This window comes from Acanthaster planci, linkage group LG02 (genome assembly GCF_054643075.1).
Source record: "Acanthaster planci isolate LZ-2023a linkage group LG02, COTS_SCS, whole genome shotgun sequence".
Lineage (NCBI taxonomy): Eukaryota > Metazoa > Echinodermata > Asteroidea > Valvatida > Acanthasteridae > Acanthaster > Acanthaster planci.
Window position 1 is genome coordinate 34577108 of NC_141778.1, and position 25468 is coordinate 34602575.

The 25468-nt window shown below is 41.6% G+C and overlaps 1 protein-coding gene and 1 long non-coding RNA gene across 9 annotated transcripts; both read right to left on the bottom strand.

The window, feature by feature from the left end:
• Nucleotides 1-224: 224 nt before the first annotated feature.
• LOC110983753 (nuclear pore complex protein Nup98-Nup96-like) lies at nucleotides 225-19663 on the bottom strand. Of its 8 annotated transcripts, none has more exons than XM_087130657.1 (15): nucleotides 19580-19663; nucleotides 19274-19343; nucleotides 17281-19179; nucleotides 16725-16797; nucleotides 15160-16554; nucleotides 12861-14923; nucleotides 12305-12377; nucleotides 10740-12134; nucleotides 10434-10503; nucleotides 7262-7433; nucleotides 6194-6357; nucleotides 5493-5600; nucleotides 5213-5393; nucleotides 4629-4795; nucleotides 225-688 (listed from the first exon to the last, which is right to left on the bottom strand). In XM_087130657.1, the coding sequence occupies exons 9-15, from the start codon at nucleotides 10437-10439 to the stop codon at nucleotides 485-487; spliced, it is 1002 nt and encodes a 333-aa protein (XP_086986783.1). In that variant the 5' UTR covers nucleotides 10440-10503; nucleotides 10740-12134; nucleotides 12305-12377; nucleotides 12861-14923; nucleotides 15160-16554; nucleotides 16725-16797; nucleotides 17281-19179; nucleotides 19274-19343; nucleotides 19580-19663; the 3' UTR covers nucleotides 225-484. The 8 variants fall into 8 exon arrangements, with proteins under 8 accessions (XP_086986783.1, XP_086986799.1, XP_086986785.1 ...); XM_087130673.1 differs by having other exon boundaries at nucleotides 15160-15888; nucleotides 16324-16554; nucleotides 17281-19343; XM_087130659.1 differs by having other exon boundaries at nucleotides 12861-14759; nucleotides 14854-14923; nucleotides 17281-19343.
• Nucleotides 19664-19673: 10 nt separating this feature from the next.
• On the bottom strand, nucleotides 19674-23220 carry LOC147800174 (uncharacterized). Its single transcript, XR_015423537.1, has 3 exons — nucleotides 21702-23220; nucleotides 21146-21218; nucleotides 19674-20975 (listed from the first exon to the last, which is right to left on the bottom strand). It is a non-coding gene; the product is annotated as an uncharacterized LOC147800174 (long non-coding RNA).
• Between the last annotated feature and the right edge of the window lie 2248 nt (nucleotides 23221-25468).

Genomic DNA, 25468 nt, shown 5'->3' on the forward strand with positions numbered 1-25468 from the left:
TTTAAGTATTTTCCAATTGTTTCTTATAACTGAAATGTTCTGAAAACCAAAAAAATCTTCCACTTCAACTATACACTTTCCTTTCCATAATATGATGTCTTAAATAACATCTTAAATATAAATGGACTCCCTACTTGTCACTGTGCAACTGATCACAAATTTTGAAAGGTTCTGTGCGCAACAGTGCCAGGACAGTCCGAGCTGACCTGAACCAGGCCCTAATAAGTACACGCGAGATATGTGGATCTGAGCTTTGTTACAAGGCTAAAAGCAACTGCTCCTTTGAATTTAGAGTCCATAGGCCAAGTTCCAAAGGATGGTTTTCCAGACCTCCCCAATGTCACTGTCTCTATCATGTATCTCTTCTTACCCCGGTGAAATGGGGAAGTGATGCTCCAAATATACCTGTATTCTGTTTCTCAGTGCCTTTTGACATTTCATTTGACACTGTAGACTGGTTGCCTGTTGATTCATTAGACTGCCCTCACTTGGAGTCCTCGGTGTTCATCTCACTAAGCTTTGCTTCCAGCAAGCAGATTTCATCCTGCAACTGCCGGATCCTAATAGCCTTCTCCAACTTTGCTTGTTTTTGTTCAAGTTCCCGTATAAGTTTGTCATCATCATCCACTGGTTCTGATGAAAGAGTTGCCAATTGACTGAAAGAGATCCTAGCAGACGGTTGTGCTTCCTGTATTAAGAAGAAATCTCCCTATAATAATATGAACGCACACACATGCGAGGCTTATAAGGCTTCATTAATGTGAACACAAGATTCTGTAACTCAAATAAGACCCAAAAAATGCATTGATGGAATTTTTTTTTTGCACATGTGGAATCCGCTGTTATTATAAATATGTTAATACAATATTCTACTCCTTACCATCAGACTGTAAGGATAATGTTTAGTGCTTTCTGTGAGCTTGTGAAAAAAGGTTAAACAAGTTTTTTTCAGCTGGGACTCGAATACTGTGCCTTTTTTATATCAGCATAGAAGATCTGAATAGAATTTGCCAGCTTGGCCTACTAATTCCTAAGTTTCATTTCTGCTGCACTCTGTCTTTAGTTACAAATTATGTGAATGCATTTTTTATGAAACCAATATTTCTACAACTAAACCACAGAGAAGGAGAAAAGGAAAAATACAAAATGACACAAACTTGGGTAAAGGAAATTGCCTTAACACCCTCAAAAAATGTTCCAAATTGGAGGCGGGCAGATTTCAGGCACCTATCAGATATGATGTAATGAAACATGATTATAACACACCTCATGCTGCTTCCTTATCCTGCTTGCTGAAAACTGGTCATGTAGGGGTTGTAATAATATAGGCTAGTTCATGAAATTTGCATCAATGTGAATTGCACACATGCCAAGACACTGCATATGCATGAATTCCATTCCATGATGTTCTCATCATGAACTGCAACTCTAAACCTGAATTTAGGGAAACTAAAAGCATGAATAATTGTGGAATTGCTTGTTGAATTGCTTATAAGTTAATAGTTAAAATTTAAACAATTGATGTAAAAACCATGAAAGTTTCTTGTCTTATTTTACATTGTGGACAAAAGACATAAGAACTGGTATAATCCGAAGGCCTCGGGAAATAGGACCCAATTCTGGCCACCCACATTCCTTCAGAGAGCACAGACCATGCACTAGCGACCTCATTAATTGCCAGTCTATGTGCATACAATAGATACTAATATGGGGCAACTTGAAAGGAAAATAAATATAAAACTGGTACAGTGTCAGTGTCATCCTAACAAGAAACTTCCAGCTTTCAATGCCACCCAAACGACCAATTTTTTCTAATGCCTGCACTATGCTAATCCGCCTGCACAGTGCATCACACATGTAAAAAGAAAAACCAGCAAAGATACAGGATTCCAATAGCACCATTCCACCTACAGCGCTTAACAGCATCAACGAATGATACAGGGAAGGTACATGTATCAGTTATTAAATGGGTAGATACAATGTGCTTCCAATTCAAATTGAATAAATTTGGCATGTGGTTGAACAGTGCCCTTCAAGCATGCTGGGCTGCAAACTTCTTACATAACTTCTTTTCCAAATAAAATCATGTAGGGCTTTGCAAGAGAAAATCGATATTTTGAAGGGAAAAAAACACAGATAATATGACTTTTAATGACATCCAATAAATGTTGGCCACATTATCACATCTTAACATTTCTACAAATAAAGTAAAATATGACTCGTGTTGGACTTGCCGGGGTAAGGATTTGTTACAATGGGGATCCGAATGGTTGTGCACTCTCTAAAGGTAATGTGATAGTTATTTGTGATGACACATGCTACAGGAACACAGACCAATGATGAGATTTGTAATGAACATACAATCAGGTACATACTGACATAACTGCGCGTGCACAACTATTGGAAGTTGTTTTGGCGATCAAAAGTTACAATCCTGCTCTGGTGATTTGTTACCAATTCACTTATTTTCCGATGACTTTTGGGCATTGTTTTTCGAGCCACCCATTTATTTCTTTTTTCTTTAATATGAAGCGCACAAGTTTAGCATCTTTGCCATAGAATAGGGGGCATGCTTGCCCAAAACTTGCCACACTTGACACTTATCCACGTGTGTATCCACCGTACGTAGTTACGGTTGGAAACTAGCCCCACCTGAACAAGTAGGTGCTAGTCACAGTGTTTCAATCTGTCATGAGACTTAAACTACTATGCAAATTACCTAAGAATAATTTAGCCCCCACCGGCACAAGTAGGTGCTAGTTACAGAGTTTCAATCTGCCACGTGACTTAAACTACTATGCAGATACCCAAGAGTAAACTTGAAGAGAAAACTCCGTGTTTTTCCACCATTTGCACATACGGTTGGAATAAGCCCCACCAGAATAAGAGCGTGCTTGGCGTGTATTCCTTAACATTAAACAAGAATGATTAACATGCTCAAAACTTAAAACCTTGAAAACTAATTAAGTTGTTCCTTTAGTATGAAAAGAGGCCCTGCCCATCGCCCCCAGCGAATATCTGCCAAACACGCGACACGCACCCCACTGGGACGACTGGCAGCGACCACCACCCACCCGCCTGAGAAAACACTTAACAATTGAGCCTGCGGTAGTAACTTATCCTTTTAATACCCAAATGCTGCTGCAATGCAGTCTTGGAGATTAGCCCAAAAATGGGCATTACCGGTGTCCGAAAGATGAACCCCATCGTAACGGAAAAGGGAAAAATCTGACCACTGAAATTGTGGGTGGTGGAGAACCGATGCATTCATTCCGCGCACCATTTTTTTCTCTATTTTAGATAGTTGAGTTGCCCCAAAATAACAAGCATGGGGCAGTATGTCCGACCAGACTAAGTGGGCTTCAGGATACATCATGCAGCATTCTTGCATAAATAAGGCAATGCGCTGGTGTATTGAGAAAAAAATTGGTACCAACCAAGTCATTGGTTCCAATGTGTACTATTAACATGGCCGGGCAATGCCAGTGGCCCTGTAACTCCAAAAGTAATTTTGTTACATCACCATAACAGGCTCCCCATGACCATTCCAGTGCACTTGCACCCTACTCCCTCGACTGGTTGCTGCCCAACGAACAATGGAGTCGCTAATGATCCAAACATCCCCTAGTGTAAACAAGGGGAGTAAAACAGAATGGTGGGAGCTGGTCTTGTCATGTCTAGAGCAGTTGCATTGGGCAAAAGGCCATTGTTATTGGCCTGAGCAACCTTGAGAGGGTTGGCTTTCTGCACGCACTACTTCCCCGATTCGATAACTGCAAACACCGGGTTAGAATAAGGGAGGGAAGCATGCGTCCTAGTCGGGATGACTAAATTGCAAGCAATCAAAACATTGGCCCCAACACTACATGGAAAAGTACTGACATAACTACATGTACTTGGGTTAAGCCCAGTACTTGTGCCCAAATGGGCACAAGTGGTGGGCCCGTGTATTCCACCCTTGGATCGAACAGGGCATCGCTGGCTGCTATAAAATGTGAAACTACTCTATTGAGAAGAAACCCAGCCTTGCAGGTGACCTGATGACAAGGCAATCAGTCCCGGACGTCTCCAGCGAAAATTGGCCCCACAAACCTCCACAACTGGCAAGGGCGAAGGAATGTATTGCGTAAATATCCACTTTAAAGTCCAAAACAACCAAACCAATCAGACAATTTTTGGTCTTGAAAGTGAGTTCTCATCTGGAGCGAGTTAAATGTTCATGTGACGGCTTCGAAAAACTGAATCAATGTGGCTTTTTGGCGCAAACCAGGCCGCGCATATAGGTATTGTATTCCAGGTATTGTGTACCTGTATATCATCCATCTTCCTAAGAGAGGTTACCCTCATTAGCTAAGTCCGATTCCCCTCTTTCCTCTATGGTCATTCAGGGTTATTGGCGCAACTGGAGGAGATTTATTACTCCTGTCAAAATTCCAAACCCCTAGGGTGATCAGCGATGGACAGTACAAATATCGCGACCTTCCCTCCCCCCCCAAAAAAAAATGTGTCTGTGGAGAATAATGAATTTTATCTTGCAGAGATAAAATAGATTAAATTGTAAGTTGCCCCATATTTGTTCTTCAACACAGGCTCCTTTAAGATGGGCCTTCAATTGGTCTTTTACTAACCTTGCTGGCAGTTTGACCAAATGCCGAGGTGGACTTTTCCCCATAGTCAAATCCAGTGCTACCTGTTGCCCCAAAGCCTGTCTTCTGACCAAACAAACCTCCACTTTGATGTGTCTGCTGTCCACTAAACAGACCACCACTGGACGTACCGAACCCAGCTGCAAAACCTTATTGAGAATACAAAGTATAGCAATGATTACAGAGACAAAACTCAAGCTTTTTGACCTTAAAAAATTAACAGCTTTTTCAAATGTACATCTAAAAGTTTACAAAAGTTATTTTTTTTTTACTGTTTCATAACAAAAAGGCAAACTGTCACGTTTGTACCAAGACTTCTTCTAAAACTTTGATGGCTATGTAGACTATGGCTCCATGGAAATCAAACATTCCCTACAACGCCGGTATCTTTTTTATCAGCAAACACTGCATAGGGTATTTACGACATAAATATCAGTCAAAATATACTACACGCCGTATGATACTTGGATGGGTTACTGTTTTGCTGAGTATGTCTTTATTACCACAGGCAAATTTGAATGCTTGCGGCACTGACATTGAACACTGACTTTAAAAAAAACACTTGCATTGCATTCCTGTGCCAAATGTTGGATTGTTCTGACCAAAGGTAAATCCACCACCTGATGAAGTCGTTGACTGGCCAAACAATCCTCCAGCCTTATTGTCCACTTGGGTCAGTCCTTGACCGAGCAGAGTTGAGCAAGTTGACCCTTTCCGATTGGCAATATAGTCCTCGGCACGTAACTCCTTAAATATTTAAAACAGAAATATTACTGGTGAAAATAGGAAAATTAAATTTTTAAGCAGTACTTAAAGTTTACAAAGTTGAAGTTAAATGTTACCCACCTCAAAACTTTTGTTTACATATTCCTTCATTGCCGTGATGACCTGATGTTTTGTATTGATGTTTGTTGACATTCCGCTTTTAACCATTGTATCCGTGCTAGTAACAGGCTGAAAGAGAAAAAAAGACACATTTTCCATGGACAACTTTTGTCTTCCTATTCCTTCATCACCGTGATGACCTGATGTCTTGTATTGATGTTTGTTGACACTCTGCTTTTAACCACTTGCTGCCGGGGGCTCCGGTAGCAGAGCCATAGGCCTTATATTCGTGACCGGGTCTCCGAACTCGGACAAAGGGAACTGGGCCCTGTAACAAAAGACTGTACTCCGAACAAAAGACCAGGCTGCTGGGCATTATCAAAACTTTTTCACTCTCAAAAGTGGAGATAATCCAGCCTTGTTTTGAAATAGTATACTACAGTTTGGGGTGTTTAGAGCGAGCGGATTACCACCAGGGACAAAAGCGCTCCACCACTGCAGCGATGAGACACACAGCACCACTGCACACTAATGTGAGTTTTTAATAATTAAAAGCAGAACACAAGATTAAATGACTTATTTAAACGTACATGTACATTTTATGAGATTATATTCAACTCTTACATGTATGACTGCAGTGGAAATACAGCTCTTTTGAAATCTGCCATAATATCACTTACCAAAGTTACCATTAAAAAAGACTTAAAAATGGCAATACTTGCATTGAATTTGACAGTGGTGCCATTTTGAGCTGTGCCACCAAATAATCCTCCTGTCCAAGCCCCAAACAGGCCACTTGATGTCCCTGCTGCGGCTGTTTGGCCAAAAGGTGTTGTTGATGTCAATGTTTGACCAAACAGACCAGTGGAGGCAGTCTCTCCAAAAGCTCCAGGCAGAAACGAAGAGAAAAATATCGTGTGTTTTTGGAAGTAATTAGTCTGTCAAAAACTACTGATACAGGAGCCCACCCCTAGTTTATACTTAATGCAGGATGTTTAGTCATACATGTTATTGGTAATCTATTCTCTTAATCCAATCAAGACCAAATGATATAAAAAGGTTTTTTTTGTTAATTAATCAATCAATTAAATACTTTTAAACAATGAAGGCCTTAGTGCTGGGCATGGGCATCAATGCCTGTTACTTTATTCATAATAACCTTAAAATATGCTTTTAGAATACAATTTTGTGACACAGTAAGAGAATTACTCTATTATTTCCAGTTTTATTTTTCCCTACAAATGTTTGCTTTTGTAAATAGTAGCAAAATACTTTAATTTGGGAAATATATACAAGTAGCTAAATGGCACAATCATAATGGACACTGATCTATCTAATATATGGGATGATGGCACCAACACTGGTATTTGCGAAGATAATTTATGCTGAACTTAAGGAAACTGTAGTACATGTCATTAGAACCACAGGAAGTAGAATGTCGACTTTCAATACATGTACAGCCTATGGGCAATTTCATAAACCTTCTTAAACTGTGTATAATTTGGTATGCTAGAGCTGACGTCTAAGCACTTTAAAACACTGATCTTGCTAAGATTGGCTGAACCCAATCTATCATTCTATCAAAACTTATTAAAGTGAAGAAAACAATTTTACTGAGTAGAAAACATTGCTTAGCAGCTTTATTTACTTCATGTACCTCAAAATCAGTACCAACAAACATTCGATAACATTATTGTACAAAACCTTTAGTGCTTACTGTTAGGTGCATGGTGCACAATCGTTTTATTGCAGTTATAAAAAAAAAACAACTATAACCAATGATGACTTACGTGTTGTTCCTGTGGCAAATACAGACTTGTTCATATCAAAAGTGAAGTTTGGCACACTTGTTGATTGTCCAGACAGTCCCTCACTCTTGTCATTTATACTTTGTGCAAACCTCTTCCTCTGCGAATGGCTTTTCGATATTTTCTTTCCATCAATCTCTTTATAGGAATATCCCTGAAAGAATAATGCCAAAATACTTCCAAGGACTACACATGTGATGAACAGAACAATACGCTGTTCACTTTTCCATTACCTGATAGATAAAATGAAGTGCATTTCAAATTGTAGAATAGGCCATTTAAAGCCCAACTAGTATGATGTTGAACAATTAGAAATTTAGTAATTATACAAAGATTAGATGTGAGGAAAGACAGGAATAAATAAAAATATCTTGTTGAGCTTCTGAAGACTGTCGTCCAACTATTGTCAAAAGCATGTACGTTATGTCCTTCTTTTGCATATCGTGCAATATATGAATCATGCATGATGTCATGGCATGCAGTTGTTCAGCAGTGTGTGTATGCGTGTATGTGTTGCATGTACAATTCTTCCATGTAGACGCACACTCAGTATTCAAATTTCTGAAGTTCGCCAATAAGAGATTGAAGATAACGGTACTAGATCCGATTCAAGTTTGTTTGCAGTGGACGAGACACTCGAGGCCCGGTGGAGCTTGAGGTTCAGGATTCAACACACCGATAATCAACACAGATGTGGCGGATGGTGCGGGTCCCTGATTCAAAAGCTCCATCCAGGCCATCCAGGCCTATCCATGCCTATCCAGGCCACACTCATGGGTTGGACTCTGTGTTGGACTCATACTGAGTCTCACATTTAGTAAAATATTCATTCATTCATTCATTTTATTCCACAGTGTTCACAAATAAATACATGTACATAATATCTACAAAAAAATGGTTCAACAAGAGAGTGAAGACTGAGGGGGCCCAAAAGAAGCTAAGCTTGTGAATATGGGTCCCTTGTACACAAATATGATGAGTGTTTTCAGCCAAAATGCAACATGCATGTAATTATTATAATCATCAACAATTAAAGTAATTATGGTTCAAAACAAATTATGGACTTATAAAGACGTTACCTTATAGAACATATATTACACAATACAGACGAGGACAAACAATTGATAAAATAAAAAGTGTGTCCAATTAAGGTACAAACAGTTACTAACCTGTTAACTTAATCTACTGATCACTATCCATCTTGCTAGTCTTGTTTGTATACTAAAAGAAATATTCATAACCCACCAGAGCTGTTGCAATGCGGTGGGGAATCCCCTAAAGCTAGACTGGTTCCCAATCCCTACATTATCCTTCTGACATGCCAGATGCAGTTAAGTTGAACAGGGTCCAGCGGAAGGGGGGGGGCATTGTTGATTTGGGTCCCTGGGAGGTTCAGTTGCCTTTAACCCCAAGTAGTAACTTGTAATAGCCATACTTTCCCATTCGGTGGTACACATTCCAACTTGAAATAAGATATCTTTCACAACTACTTCAGATATAATAATAATATGAATTATTTAAAAATGCTTTCCATGTTCTGTACACTACATACCATTAAAAAGATTAAAAATAAAGACAATTAACTACAATACCATAAACAAGCTAAAAGCTGATATATAAGAAATACAAAACTTTCAAATTACACAATCACAACCAAATAAAATAAAATATAGATAAGTTCATATACAATTTGGTACTGGAAGGAACTTCAGTTATAAAGTTTTAACCCTTTATATTTTGGATGGACGTTTTCCAGTGAGGGGCAATCCTTCCCCCCCCCCTTGAGATCCAGATCCAATTTTGATACAATCTGCATTTCAATTAGCCAACCATCTAGAACTGCAGATATGACCACAAACTAAGTGTGCCCCTCATATAATTCTTTCATATTTCACCAAGGAAGTTTCTTTGGTAAAATGTGGCTTTTCTGTGGAGATAGAGTACCCACATCTACACTGTCAAGCTGCCTGTAAAGCCCCCATGCATGACGCCTTTGAGCAAAGGTTTTATGAAACTCATTTAATTTAATCCAAATATGTTGTCACTTGAAAAGTGAGGGAATGGTTATGTTGGTAATACCCCCAGGTCCATTACCCCCCCCCCCAGAATTTGAATTTCTGTCCATGCATCTGCTAAATATCCCCCAGTTTGTCAAAAAAATTTATGGCTTAAGAAAGTAATTATCAGAGCAGCACTGACATTTATTGTATAATACTGCAAAAGCACAGGAAAAATCTGCCGATTACACGTCTTTCTTAATTTTTATTTTGATACAGTTGCACATACAATTATTTAACAAAGCATTTCACCAAATCTTACCATCACTAAAGGCTATGATATCAAGAGCAGATCCGTAAAAGACAAATCAAACTCACTGCTCTATGCCTTCTTGTAGCTTGGGAAAATGTGAAAGTCATTGTACATGTATATCAAAAAGTAGGAACTTTACACAATTATGAATCATTATGAATTATGAGTCAATTTGACTGATTTCATATTATTCACTCCCTAGGTTTAAATTCTCTCATCTATTTCCTCTCTAAAGCACACGGAACCTCACTGACTGACATTCAAGTACACTACAGTGCGTCTCTATATTCACTTACCAATTACTCACTCACTTACTGCATCTGCTGCTCTACCTTTACCCACCCCTTTTTATCAAGACCAATTCCTTATATATCCTTCATTATTTTATAAACAAATCTTTCAAAAAAGTATTTGCATACTTTATTAGATTTAATTTATACAACAGGTTTTGCCCTTACCCTTACCTTTGCCCTTATATATTAATAAACACTGTATGCTCAGTGCTTCTCCGAGAGCTTGCGAAAAAAGTCACAAGCTTACTCGGGTGGGACTCGAACCCACGACCTCCTGCTTACCCACCTGATCTTTCGGTCGAAATTGTCAACACTGAATAAAATGGTGATTACATGCTGTCAACACTGTCATTTGTCCTTCCTCCCAGCTCCTGGCTCCTGACAATGTCAGGGATGCTGTCCTCTCACATCGGCTCCTCAGCTGTCTCTTCATCTTCAAGAAGTCCAGCTTCAGATCCTGTACTGAGAAAAACTAAAACACTTCTCAATGCAGGCAAGCTTGGGCCTCATTATTTTCGGTCAACTCAAGATTTTACAATCTTGTCCTTTACCTTCATTGTCTAGTGAACTGGTCAACTCCGCATCCGAGATGAACTCCAACTGCCAAAAGTTGCTTCCAAGCTGTGCATTGAAAGAAATGAATGTGAAATAAAATGAGGAGAAAATTCAGCGTTACTTTTCTCTGAAGACGTTTTAACAGTTTCTCAAACTGTCTGTGTTGGAATTCCAAAGTTTAATTCCGTATTGGACTTGGCCACGGTTGTCATCATTTGCTTTTCATCATTTGCGTCCACTAGACAAGCAGAAGCAATCCTTATTTTCAGACATTTGTCGGTGCTCTTCAATAACAGACTAACCTCAAGAAACGTATGCGTGGGATGCTCAGCATGAGGGGTCGGCAGCCGTCTGTCGGACTTCCTCTGTGGCATCCCTGTTTCCGGTACCTGGGCTTCAGCAGCATCCTTAAACAAAGAAACAAGGAAAAGGTCAGTTTACTGAGCCCATATTAAAGCTTGGAGTTGCTGGATGGCCGTCGTTGACTCTCCTGAGCCGACGCCCTTAGAGATGGATCTTTTCTTTAGTTCCACCAGGGTGTCCAGCCACCCTCCTCACCAGTCTCCCGAGGGAATCTGGTGGGGGCGCCAGTTTAGTCGCCGACGACCCGACCCTGAAACAGGTTGTACCGGACTACAGGTTACCAGTAGCAAGTCACCTGACTTGACCTGACAGGGATTTTTTAATACTTCTTAGTCTAAGCCTAACCTACCAGGATGGATTCAACTTGAAAACCAGTTGTGCTAAACAAAAATTGAAAAACAAAACAGATTGAAGTATAGTCTAAGCCTAGCTGACTACAGTGCCTAGCTACCTCTCCTACAAGTAAATTTAGCTGCAACTGCATGGTCACCCTTTCCTTGTCTGCAGTCCTCTGTCCCTCAGTGTTACAGGCCGCATCATTGAAGCACTTGATGGATCCATCTCAAAGCGCGATATGCAACTGAAGAGTGAGAGTATTTTTCTCACGCAAATCCACAAATGCTACACGGAATGCCGGGGAATGGAAGTAGACTTCTCACTAAATAGTTCTGCGATAATATTTCAGAAATGAATTTTGATTAGCCCCAGTGGCTACAAGCTCCTGCTCCTGAGACAATGGGGTTTTCACTTTTTGCCAATCTCTGCGATTGGACTTACAACGAATAGATGAACATTTATATCGCACACATTCCTTTACCTTTGCCAATCTCTACTGATTGGTTTCACAGTCCTTTAACCAAAAGCTATCATGGGAACAACAGCTTCAAGAGGACTTTTGAAAGATAAACATTTCAAAATATGTTGCTTTTGCCTGTCGTTACCGACTGGACTTACGTATTTCAGAAGTCATGCTTGACACTGCAACCTGGGATGTCTTGTACATTACAAGACATTACTGGTTAGATTAGAAACTCATTCGTTGAAAATATTCGTTTACTGAAAGGGAACACTCTGAAGATTAAGAAGAGGAAGGCCGACAATACCTCTGCCTGGTCCTGAAACAAGTTTACAACCTCTTCACAGGACCACAGTAGTCCACGGCAAGGGCGGGGCTAAACGGGCCTAACGAGGCCCAGGTGGGAAAGAGACTTCCTTGCCCTAGGAATACAACACAAGGCTCCGAAATCTTTTTATTTTTCATTCTTCCTGAAATTTCTTGCTTCATTTAAGGGGTGTGGGTTCGGTTGCTGTCACTTCCTTTCAGCAAGAAGAATCTACAAGTAAAGACAAAAAGATGCTTATCAGTGTTTATAAGAAGAAACCTTCTTTGCAAGGAGATTAGTAAATGTGCAGCAAGCCAAACCTCCAAAACACAAAGAAAAGTCAAGGCCAACAAGAAACCTGTTAACCTAAGGTCACAATGACACATAGCCAATCTACCAACCACAGTCTTGATTAGAGACCTGGCATCTGGGGTTCATCCGTGCAGTAACTCCTGGGCTGGGCGATGCACTTTGCTGTGAATTGCAAATATGAAAGAACACACAAGTGAAATCCGATATTCGATCTGGAGAAATGGCATCGGAATGAGGGGCCAGTTGTGAGACCATCGGGCATCGGCCATTAATAGGCTGATCCCTTAAGTCCTAACCCATCACAGGAACTGATAAAAGTGGGGGGAGGGGATGCCCCAGTCCAAAATGCGGAGGGGACACTGTCCCGCCTCTGCCCCATTCCATTGCCAGTGCTCTGTGGGTAAACTCATCTTTTGCCAAATTACCAAGATTATACAGATGCACGTTCAAACTCTGTGCACATTGAATCAAGGCGGATTGTTTTTCGAGGCAGTGTTATTGAAAGCCCAAGAAAATACCACAAAAGACTTTGCCACTTGAAAGTGGGACGTGCACAACTAATCTGAAGGTCTTCCGTCCTATTTCCTTGAAGGTATTCCTCACCAATGCCGAATCTTTGTCCTAGCTTTCTCCATATCGACTCACCTCGAAAAGTAGAAACGGCTCGCTCAGCAAGCAGGGTCATCGGTCATCTGTCGTTCCTCCTCCCCGCTTCCGGATCCTGTAAGGCTGGCAAGGATGCCTTCCCCTTCATCGTCAACCGTGTGGATTCCAGCCTCGTGAAGTCCCACCACAGAACTTGTCCCAAACTCTGCAAAAGTGAAACTTCGATTCTCCACCCAGACTGGATGGGCTTCATTTAATATGCCAATTCACTTCAAAGTCTTTCTTCTCATCACCTCACTCCATCCTCAAAGTACTGCTGTCTCTTTAGTAGAAATATTTGACAGTATGTGTGCATCCTACAAAATGATCTTTTTAACAGCCCTACCCTCTCTCTTTTCAGAACCTATCCCTGGCGTCTGTCTGTCATGCGCTCACTAAGCTGCTTCGCTTGCTCGGGTGCCATATTTTTAGCTTTGCAAGTTGACTGCACCGCTTGCAGGCTTCAACATTCTCATCACTTGCTTTCCAATTTGTACTCGCACTATCCCACAGTCCAAATTTTCTGTTTGAAACATTACTGCTTTTTATATCGGTGAGTTTAATTTTTAGCTTCATTTGATTTTACCGGCTCAACTTTTAACATTCAAGTGTTTTCATATTCCTATTATTTATTTTTGCTTTGCAGCTTATTCACAAGAGCAATTTTTATTTCTGATGAAGAAACAGATAACAGATTTATTATTTTGGAATAATCAACCGAACAGTCAAGTAAATTAATAACACCCAGCGCTGAATCTTAGCCACTTTCCTTTCTTTTCCCCGACCGACAAATGACTGGTCGACCAACAGACCAACCAATGACCTGAACCAACTTATTTACTTAATTACATACACATACTTAAAAACTACTGCTTACACTTTTATACTGTTACAGCTTACCACTACTCACTTGATTACTGTCACTTCATTTTAGTTACGTACATGTACACGGATTACTTTTACTTACTGACTGACCGATCAACACACCACAACCTTATTTACCTGGTACATTTTAACTATTATTTCACTAACTTTACATCACTGCGGTACATCTGAACTTACGATTACTGACTGACCACCAACCTGAACTCCTGACAGCTGACCGGTTCACTTAGTCTGCATATACATTTACGTTATTTTACCTACTTAGCCACACACTTACTCGTACTTGTCCACCAACCGACTGACTGACACATTGATGACTGTGCATTTACTTCCATCCTTATTCTCAACGACACCAGTATATCTAGTTTCTTATACTAGCTTACGTCTACTCCCGTACAAGCAACTGACCAACCACACGACCAACTCGGTTACCATCAGTAACTTGCTTAAGCACCTTTTTACCTGTCTCTAATCACCAAACCTTCTGACTGAAAAAACAAATAGCATACTTCTTGACTCCATGCAATTCTCAGTCAAACCATCGCCTAATTACTTGAACTATTTAATCAATTAACTACAGACGGGTGTGTCGCGGCCTGTGCACTGACATCGTCGTTTAATTTTTACGATCTAATTTTTAAGATACTTCTTGGTGAATTGGTTAAAGCTTGTTTCCGAGATCGGATTTATTAGTGGTTTTACTTGACTTGGTATAAATAACCTCTCTGAAGCACACAGAAACACACACTGACTCACATTCAAGCACGCTGCCAACTGCTTCGCAACGCTATATTCACCTACTGCAACTGCTGCTCTGCCTTTACCCACCTGATCTTTCGGTACGTTTCTACCCCTCGAATCCTAGAAATTGTCAACACTGAATAAAATGGTGATTACATGCTGTCAACACTGTCATTTGTCCTTCCTCCTGGCTCCTGACAATGTCAGGGATGCTGTCCTCTCACATCGGCTCCTCAGCTGTCTCTTCATCTTCAAGAAGTCCAGCTTCAGATCCTGTACTGAGAAAAACTAAAACACTTCTCAATGCAGGCAAGCTTGGGCCTCATTATTTTCGGTCAACTCAAGATTTTACAATCTTGTCCTTTACCTTCATTGTCTAGTGAACTGGTCAACTCCGCATCCGAGATGAACTCCAACTGCCAAAAGTTGCTTCCAAGCTGTGCATTGAAAGAAATGAATGTGAAATAAAATGAGGAGAAAATTCAGCGTTACTTTTCTCTGAAGACGTTTTAACAGTTTCTCAAACTGTCTGTATTGGAATTCCAAAGTTTAATTCCGTATTGGACTTGGCCACGGTTGTCGTCATTTGCTTTTCATCATTTGCGTCCACTAGACAAGCAGAAGCAATCCTTATTTTCAGACATTTGTCGGTGCTCTTCAATAACAGACTAACCTCAAGAAACGTATGCGTGGGATGCTCAGCATGAGGGGTCGGCAGCCGTCTGTCGGACTTCCTCTGTGGCATCCCTGTTTCCGGTACCTGGGCTTCAGCAGCATCCTTAAACAAAGAAACAAGGAAAAGGTCAGTTTACTGAGCCCATATTAAAGCTTGGAGTTGCTGGATGGCCGTCGTTGACTCTCCTGAGCCGACGCCCTTAGAGATGGATCTTTTCTTTAGTTCCACCAGGGTGTCCAGCCACCCTCCTCACCAGTCTCCCGAGGGAATCTGGTGGGGGCGCCAGTTTAGTCGCCGACGACCCGACCCTGAAACAGGTTGTACCGGACTACAGGTTACCAGTAGCAAGTCACCTGACTTGACCTGACAGGGATTTTTTAATACTTCTTAGTCTAAGCCTAACCTACCAGGATGGATTCAACTTGAAAACCAGTTGTGCTAAACAAAAATTGAAAAACAAAACAGATTGAAGTATAGTCTAAGCCTAGCTGACTACAGTGCCTAGCTACCTCTCCTACAAGTAAATTTAGCTGCAACTGCATGGTCACCCTTTCCTTGTCTGCAGTCCTCTGTCCCTCAGTGTTACAGGCCGCATCATTGAAGCACTTGATGGATCCATCTCAAAGCGCGATATGCAACTGAAGAGTGAGAGTATTTTTCTCACGCAAATCCACAAATGCTACACGGAATGCCGGGGAATGGAAGTAGACTTCTCACTAAATAGTTCTGCGATAATATTTCAGAAATGAATTTTGATTAGCCCCAGTGGCTACAAGCTCCTGCTCCTGAGACAATGGGGTTTTCACTTTTTGCCAATCTCTGCGATTGGACTTACAACGAATAGATGAACATTTATATCGCACACATTCCTTTACCTTTGCCAATCTCTACTGATTGGTTTCACAGTCCTTTAACCAAAAGCTATCATGGGAACAACAGCTTCAAGAGGACTTTTGAAAGATAAACATTTCAAAATATGTTGCTTTTGCCTGTCGTTACCGACTGGACTTACGTATTTCAGAAGTCATGCTTGACACTGCAACCTGGGATGTCTTGTACATTACAAGACATTACTGGTTAGATTAGAAACTCATTCGTTGAAAATATTCGTTTACTGAAAGGGAACACTCTGAAGATTAAGAAGAGGAAGGCCGACAATACCTCTGCCTGGTCCTGAAACAAGTTTACAACCTCTTCACAGGACCACAGTAGTCCACGGCAAGGGCGGGGCTAAACGGGCCTAACGAGGCCCAGGTGGGAAAGAGACTTCCTTGCCCTAGGAATACAACACAAGGCTCCGAAATCTTTTTATTTTTCATTCTTCCTGAAATTTCTTGCTTCATTTAAGGGGTGTGGGTTCGGTTGCTGTCACTTCCTTTCAGCAAGAAGAATCTACAAGTAAAGACAAAAAGATGCTTATCAGTGTTTATAAGAAGAAACCTTCTTTGCAAGGAGATTAGTAAATGTGCAGCAAGCCAAACCTCCAAAACACAAAGAAAAGTCAAGGCCAACAAGAAACCTGTTAACCTAAGGTCACAATGACACATAGCCAATCTACCAACCACAGTCTTGATTAGAGACCTGGCATCTGGGGTTCATCCGTGCAGTAACTCCTGGGCTGGGCGATGCACTTTGCTGTGAATTGCAAATATGAAAGAACACACAAGTGAAATCCGATATTCGATCTGGAGAAATGGCATCGGAATGAGGGGCCAGTTGTGAGACCATCGGGCATCGGCCATTAATAGGCTGATCCCTTAAGTCCTAACCCATCACAGGAACTGATAAAAGTGGGGGGAGGGGATGCCCCAGTCCAAAATGCGGAGGGGACACTGTCCCGCCTCTGCCCCATTCCATTGCCAGTGCTCTGTGGGTAAACTCATCTTTTGCCAAATTACCAAGATTATACAGATGCACGTTCAAACTCTGTGCACATTGAATCAAGGCGGATTGTTTTTCGAGGCAGTGTTATTGAAAGCCCAAGAAAATACCACAAAAGACTTTGCCACTTGAAAGTGGGACGTGCACAACTAATCTGAAGGTCTTCCGTCCTATTTCCTTGAAGGTATTCCTCACCAATGCCGAATCTTTGTCCTAGCTTTCTCCATATCGACTCACCTCGAAAAGTAGAAACGGCTCGCTCAGCAAGCAGGGTCATCGGTCATCTGTCGTTCCTCCTCCCCGCTTCCGGATCCTGTAAGGCTGGCAAGGATGCCTTCCCCTTCATCGTCAACCGTGTGGATTCCAGCCTCGTGAAGTCCCACCACAGAACTTGTCCCAAACTCTGCAAAAGTGAAACTTCGATTCTCCACCCAGACTGGATGGGCTTCATTTAATATGCCAATTCACTTCAAAGTCTTTCTTCTCATCACCTCACTCCATCCTCAAAGTACTGCTGTCTCTTTAGTAGAAATATTTGACAGTATGTGTGCATCCTACAAAATGATCTTTTTAACAGCCCTACCCTCTCTCTTTTCAGAACCTATCCCTGGCGTCTGTCTGTCATGCGCTCACTAAGCTGCTTCGCTTGCTCGGGTGCCATATTTTTAGCTTTGCAAGTTGACTGCACCGCTTGCAGGCTTCAACATTCTCATCACTTGCTTTCCAATTTGTACTCGCACTATCCCACAGTCCAAATTTTCTGTTTGAAACATTACTGCTTTTTATATCGGTGAGTTTAATTTTTAGCTTCATTTGATTTTACCGGCTCAACTTTTAACATTCAAGTGTTTTCATATTCCTATTATTTATTTTTGCTTTGCAGCTTATTCACAAGAGCAATTTTTATTTCTGATGAAGAAACAGATAACAGATTTATTATTTTGGAATAATCAACCGAACAGTCAAGTAAATTAATAACACCCAGCGCTGAATCTTAGCCACTTTCCTTTCTTTTCCCCGACCGACAAATGACTGGTCGACCAACAGACCAACCAATGACCTGAACCAACTTATTTACTTAATTACATACACATACTTAAAAACTACTGCTTACACTTTTATACTGTTACAGCTTACCACTACTCACTTGATTACTGTCACTTCATTTTAGTTACGTACATGTACACGGATTACTTTTACTTACTGACTGACCGATCAACACACCACAACCTTATTTACCTGGTACATTTTAACTATTATTTCACTAACTTTACATCACTGCGGTACATCTGAACTTACGATTACTGACTGACCACCAACCTGAACTCCTGACAGCTGACCGGTTCACTTAGTCTGCATATACATTTACGTTATTTTACCTACTTAGCCACACACTTACTCGTACTTGTCCACCAACCGACTGACTGACACATTGATGACTGTGCATTTACTTCCATCCTTATTCTCAACGACACCAGTATATCTAGTTTCTTATACTAGCTTACGTCTACTCCCGTACAAGCAACTGACCAACCACACGACCAACTCGGTTACCATCAGTAACTTGCTTAAGCACCTTTTTACCTGTCTCTAATCACCAAACCTTCTGACTGAAAAAACAAATAGCATACTTCTTGACTCCATGCAATTCTCAGTCAAACCATCGCCTAATTACTTGAACTATTTAATCAATTAACTACAGACGGGTGTGTCGCGGCCTGTGCACTGACATCGTCGTTTAATTTTTACGATCTAATTTTTAAGATACTTCTTGGTGAATTGGTTAAAGCTTGTTTCCGAGATCGGATTTATTAGTGGTTTTACTTGACTTGGTATAAATAACCTCTCTGAAGCACACAGAAACACACACTGACTCACATTCAAGCACGCTGCCAACTGCTTCGCAACGCTATATTCACCTACTGCAACTGCTGCTCTGCCTTTACCCACCTGATCTTTCGGTACGTTTCTACCCCTCGAATCCTAGAAATTGTCAACACTGAATAAAATGGTGATTACATGCTGTCAACACTGTCATTTGTCCTTCCTCCTGGCTCCTGACAATGTCAGGGATGCTGTCCTCTCACATCGGCTCCTCAGCTGTCTCTTCATCTTCAAGAAGTCCAGCTTCAGATCCTGTACTGAGAAAAACTAAAACACTTCTCAATGCAGGCAAGCTTGGGCCTCATTATTTTCGGTCAACTCAAGATTTTACAATCTTGTCCTTTACCTTCATTGTCTAGTGAACTGGTCAACTCCGCATCCGAGATGAACTCCAACTGCCAAAAGTTGCTTCCAAGCTGTGCATTGAAAGAAATGAATGTGAAATAAAATGAGGAGAAAATTCAGCGTTACTTTTCTCTGAAGACGTTTTAACAGTTTCTCAAACTGTCTGTATTGGAATTCCAAAGTTTAATTCCGTATTGGACTTGGCCACGGTTGTCATCATTTGCTTTTCATCATTTGCGTCCACTAGACAAGCAGAAGCAATCCTTATTTTCAGACATTTGTCGGTGCTCTTCAATAACAGACTAACCTCAAGAAACGTATGCGTGGGATGCTCAGCATGAGGGGTCGGCAGCCGTCTGTCGGACTTCCTCTGTGGCATCCCTGTTTCCGGGTACCTGGGCTTCAGCAGCATCCTTAAACAAAGAAACAAGGAAAAGGTCAGTTTACTGAGCCCATATTAAAGCTTGGAGTTGCTGGATGGCCGTCGTTGACTCTCCTGAGCCGACGCCCTTAGAGATGGATCTTTTCTTTAGTTCCACCAGGGTGTCCAGCCACCCTCCTCACCAGTCTCCCGAGGGAATCTGGTGGGGGCGCCAGTTTAGTCGCCGACGACCCGACCCTGAAACAGGTTGTACCGGACTACAGGTTACCAGTAGCAAGTCACCTGACTTGACCTGACAGGGATTTTTTAATACTTCTTAGTCTAAGCCTAACCTACCAGGATGGATTCAACTTGAAAACCAGTTGTGCTAAACAAAAATTGAAAAACAAAACAGATTGAAGTATAGTCTAAGCCTAGCTGACTACAGTGCCTAGCTACCTCTCCTACAAGTAAATTTAGCTGCAACTGCATGGTCACCCTTTCCTTGTCTGCAGTCCTCTGTCCCTCAGTGTTACAGGCCGCATCATTGAAGCACTTGATGGATCCATCTCAAAGCGCGATATGCAACTGAAGAGTGAGAGTATTTTTCTCACGCAAATCCACAAATGCTACACGGAATGCCGGGGAATGGAAGTAGACTTCTCACTAAATAGTTCTGCGATAATATTTCAGAAATGAATTTTGATTAGCCCCAGTGGCTACAAGCTCCTGCTCCTGAGACAATGGGGTTTTCACTTTTTGCCAATCTCTGCGATTGGACTTACAACGAATAGATGAACATTTATATCGCACACATTCCTTTACCTTTGCCAATCTCTACTGATTGGTTTCACAGTCCTTTAACCAAAAGCTATCATGGGAACAACAGCTTCAAGAGGACTTTTGAAAGATAAACATTTCAAAATATGTTGCTTTTGCCTGTCGTTACCGACTGGACTTACGTATTTCAGAAGTCATGCTTGACACTGCAACCTGGGATGTCTTGTACATTACAAGACATTACTGGTTAGATTAGAAACTCATTCGTTGAAAATATTCGTTTACTGAAAGGGAACACTCTGAAGATTAAGAAGAGGAAGGCCGACAATACCTCTGCCTGGTCCTGAAACAAGTTTACAACCTCTTCACAGGACCACAGTAGTCCACGGCAAGGGCGGGGCTAAACGGGCCTAACGAGGCCCAGGTGGGAAAGAGACTTCCTTGCCCTAGGAATACAACACAAGGCTCCGAAATCTTTTTATTTTTCATTCTTCCTGAAATTTCTTGCTTCATTTAAGGGGTGTGGGTTCGGTTGCTGTCACTTCCTTTCAGCAAGAAGAATCTACAAGTAAAGACAAAAAGATGCTTATCAGTGTTTATAAGAAGAAACCTTCTTTGCAAGGAGATTAGTAAATGTGCAGCAAGCCAAACCTCCAAAACACAAAGAAAAGTCAAGGCCAACAAGAAACCTGTTAACCTAAGGTCACAATGACACATAGCCAATCTACCAACCACAGTCTTGATTAGAGACCTGGCATCTGGGGTTCATCCGTGCAGTAACTCCTGGGCTGGGCGATGCACTTTGCTGTGAATTGCAAATATGAAAGAACACACAAGTGAAATCCGATATTCGATCTGGAGAAATGGCATCGGAATGAGGGGCCAGTTGTGAGACCATCGGGCATCGGCCATTAATAGGCTGATCCCTTAAGTCCTAACCCATCACAGGAACTGATAAAAGTGGGGGGAGGGGATGCCCCAGTCCAAAATGCGGAGGGGACACTGTCCCGCCTCTGCCCCATTCCATTGCCAGTGCTCTGTGGGTAAACTCATCTTTTGCCAAATTACCAAGATTATACAGATGCACGTTCAAACTCTGTGCACATTGAATCAAGGCGGATTGTTTTTCGAGGCAGTGTTATTGAAAGCCCAAGAAAATACCACAAAAGACTTTGCCACTTGAAAGTGGGACGTGCACAACTAATCTGAAGGTCTTCCGTCCTATTTCCTTGAAGGTATTCCTCACCAATGCCGAATCTTTGTCCTAGCTTTCTCCATATCGACTCACCTCGAAAAGTAGAAACGGCTCGCTCAGCAAGCAGGGTCATCGGTCATCTGTCGTTCCTCCTCCCCGCTTCCGGATCCTGTAAGGCTGGCAAGGATGCCTTCCCCTTCATCGTCAACCGTGTGGATTCCAGCCTCGTGAAGTCCCACCACAGAACTTGTCCCAAACTCTGCAAAAGTGAAACTTCGATTCTCCACCCAGACTGGATGGGCTTCATTTAATATGCCAATTCACTTCAAAGTCTTTCTTCTCATCACCTCACTCCATCCTCAAAGTACTGCTGTCTCTTTAGTAGAAATATTTGACAGTATGTGTGCATCCTACAAAATGATCTTTTTAACAGCCCTACCCTCTCTCTTTTCAGAACCTATCCCTGGCGTCTGTCTGTCATGCGCTCACTAAGCTGCTTCGCTTGCTCGGGTGCCATATTTTTAGCTTTGCAAGTTGACTGCACCGCTTGCAGGCTTCAACATTCTCATCACTTGCTTTCCAATTTGTACTCGCACTATCCCACAGTCCAAATTTTCTGTTTGAAACATTACTGCTTTTTATATCGGTGAGTTTAATTTTTAGCTTCATTTGATTTTACCGGCTCAACTTTTAACATTCAAGTGTTTTCATATTCCTATTATTTATTTTTGCTTTGCAGCTTATTCACAAGAGCAATTTTTATTTCTGATGAAGAAACAGATAACAGATTTATTATTTTGGAATAATCAACCGAACAGTCAAGTAAATTAATAACACCCAGCGCTGAATCTTAGCCACTTTCCTTTCTTTTCCCCGACCGACAAATGACTGGTCGACCAACAGACCAACCAATGACCTGAACCAACTTATTTACTTAATTACATACACATACTTAAAAACTACTGCTTACACTTTTATACTGTTACAGCTTACCACTACTCACTTGATTACTGTCACTTCATTTTAGTTACGTACATGTACACGGATTACTTTTACTTACTGACTGACCGATCAACACACCACAACCTTATTTACCTGGTACATTTTAACTATTATTTCACTAACTTTACATCACTGCGGTACATCTGAACTTACGATTACTGACTGACCACCAACCTGAACTCCTGACAGCTGACCGGTTCACTTAGTCTGCATATACATTTACGTTATTTTACCTACTTAGCCACACACTTACTCGTACTTGTCCACCAACCGACTGACTGACACATTGATGACTGTGCATTTACTTCCATCCTTATTCTCAACGACACCAGTATATCTAGTTTCTTATACTAGCTTACGTCTACTCCCGTACAAGCAACTGACCAACCACACGACCAACTCGGTTACCATCAGTAACTTGCTTAAGCACCTTTTTACCTGTCTCTAATCACCAAACCTTCTGACTGAAAAAACAAATAGCATACTTCTTGACTCCATGCAATTCTCAGTCAAACCATCGCCTAATTACTTGAACTATTTAATCAATTAACTACAGACGGGTGTGTCGCGGCCTGTGCACTGACATCGTCGTTTAATTTTTACGATCTAATTTTTAAAGATACTTCTTGGTGAATTGGTTAAAGCTTGTTTCCGAGATCGGATTTATTAGTTGGTTTTACTTGACTTGGTATAAATAACCTCTCTGAAGCACACAGAAACACACACTGACTCACATTCAAGCACGCTGCCAACTGCTCTCGCAACGCTATATTCACCTACTGCAACTGCTGCTCTGCCTTTACCCCACCTGATCTTTCGGTACGTTTCTACCCCTCGAATCCTAGAAATTGTCACACACTGAATAAAATGGTGATTACATGCTGTCAACACTGTCAATTTGTCCTTCCTCCTGGCTCCTGACAATGTCAGGGGATGCTGTCCTCTCACATCGGCTCCTCAGCTGTCTCTTCATCTTCAAGAAGTCCAGCTTCAGATCCTGTACTGAGAAAAACTAAAACACTTCTCAATGCAGGGCAAGCTTGGGCCTCATTATTTTCGGTCAACTCAAGATTTTACAATCTTGTCCTTTACCTTCATTGTCTAGTGAACTGGTCAACTCCGCATCCGAGATGAACTCCAACTGCCAAAAGTTGCTTCCAAGCTGTGCATTGAAAGAAATGAATGTGAAATAAAATGAGGAGAAAATTCAGCGTTACTTTTCTCTGAAGACGTTTTAACAGTTTCTCAAACTGTCCTGTGTTGGAATTCCAAAGTTTAATTCCGTATTGGACTTGGCCACGGGTTGTCATCATTTGCTTTTCATCATTTGCGTCCACTAGACAAGCAGAAGCAATCCTTATTTTCAGACATTTGTCGGTGCTCTTCAATAACAGACTAACCTCAAGAAACGTATGCGTGGGATGCTCAGCATGAGGGGTCGGCAGCCGTCTGTCGGACTTCCTCTGTGGCATCCCTGTTTCCGGTACCTGGGCTTCAGCAGCATCCTTAAACAAAGAAACAAGGAAAAGGTCAGTTTACTGAGCCCATATTAAAGCTTGGAGTTGCTGGATGGCCGTCGTTGACTCTCCTGAGCCGACGCCCTTAGAGATGGATCTTTTCTTTAGTTCCACCAGGGTGTCCAGCCACCCTCCTCACCAGTCTCCCGAGGGAATCTGGTGGGGGGCGCCAGTTTAGTCGCCGACGACCCGACCCTGAAAACAGGTTGTACCGGACTACAGGTTACCAGTAGCAAGTCACCTGACTTGACCTGACAGGGATTTTTTTAATACTTCTTAGTCTAAGCCTAACCTACCAGGATGGATTCAACTTGAAAACCAGTTGTGCTAAACAAAAATTGAAAAAACAAAACAGATTGAAGTATAGTCTAAGCCTAGCTGACTACAGTGCCTAGCTACCTCTCCTACAAGTAAATTTAGCTGCAACTGCATGGTCACCCTTTCCTTGTCTGCAGTCCTCTGTCCCTCAGTGTTACAGGCCGCATCATTGAAGCACTTGAATGGATCCATCTCAAAGCGCGATATGCAACTGAAGAGTGAGAGTATTTTTTCTCACGCAAATCCACAAATGCTACACGGAATGCCGGGGAATGGAAGTAGACTTCTCACTAAATAGTTCTGCGATAATATTTCAGAAATGAATTTTGATTAGCCCCAGTGGCTACAAGCTCCTGCTCCTGAGACAATGGGGTTTTCACTTTTTGCCAATCTCTGCGATTGGGACTTACAACGAATAGATGAACATTTATATCGCACACATTCCTTTACCTTTGCCAATCTCTACTGATTGGTTTCACAGTCCTTTAACCAAAAGCTATCATGGGAACAACAGCTTCAAGAGGACTTTTGAAAGATAAACATTTCAAAATATGTTGCTTTTGCCTGTCGTTACCGACTGGACTTTACGTATTTCAGAAGTCATGCTTGACACTGCAACCTGGGATGTCTTGTACATTACAAGACATTACTGGTTAGATTAGAAACTCATTCGTTGAAAATATTCGTTTACTGAAAGGGAACACTCTGAAGATTAAGAAGAGGAAGGCCCGACAATACCTCTGCCTGGTCCTGAAACAACTTTACACCCTCTTCACAGGACCACAGTAGTCCACGGCAAGGGCGGGGCTAAACGGGCCTAACGAGGCCCAGGTGGGAAAGAGACTTCCTTGCCCTAGGAATACAACACAAGGCTCCGAAATCTTTTTATTTTTCATTCTTCCTGAAATTTCTTGCTTCATTTAAGGGGTGTGGGTTCGGTTGCTGTCACTTCCTTTCAGCAAGAAGAATCTACAAGTAAAGACAAAAAGATGCTTATCAGTGTTTATAAGAAGAAACCCTTCT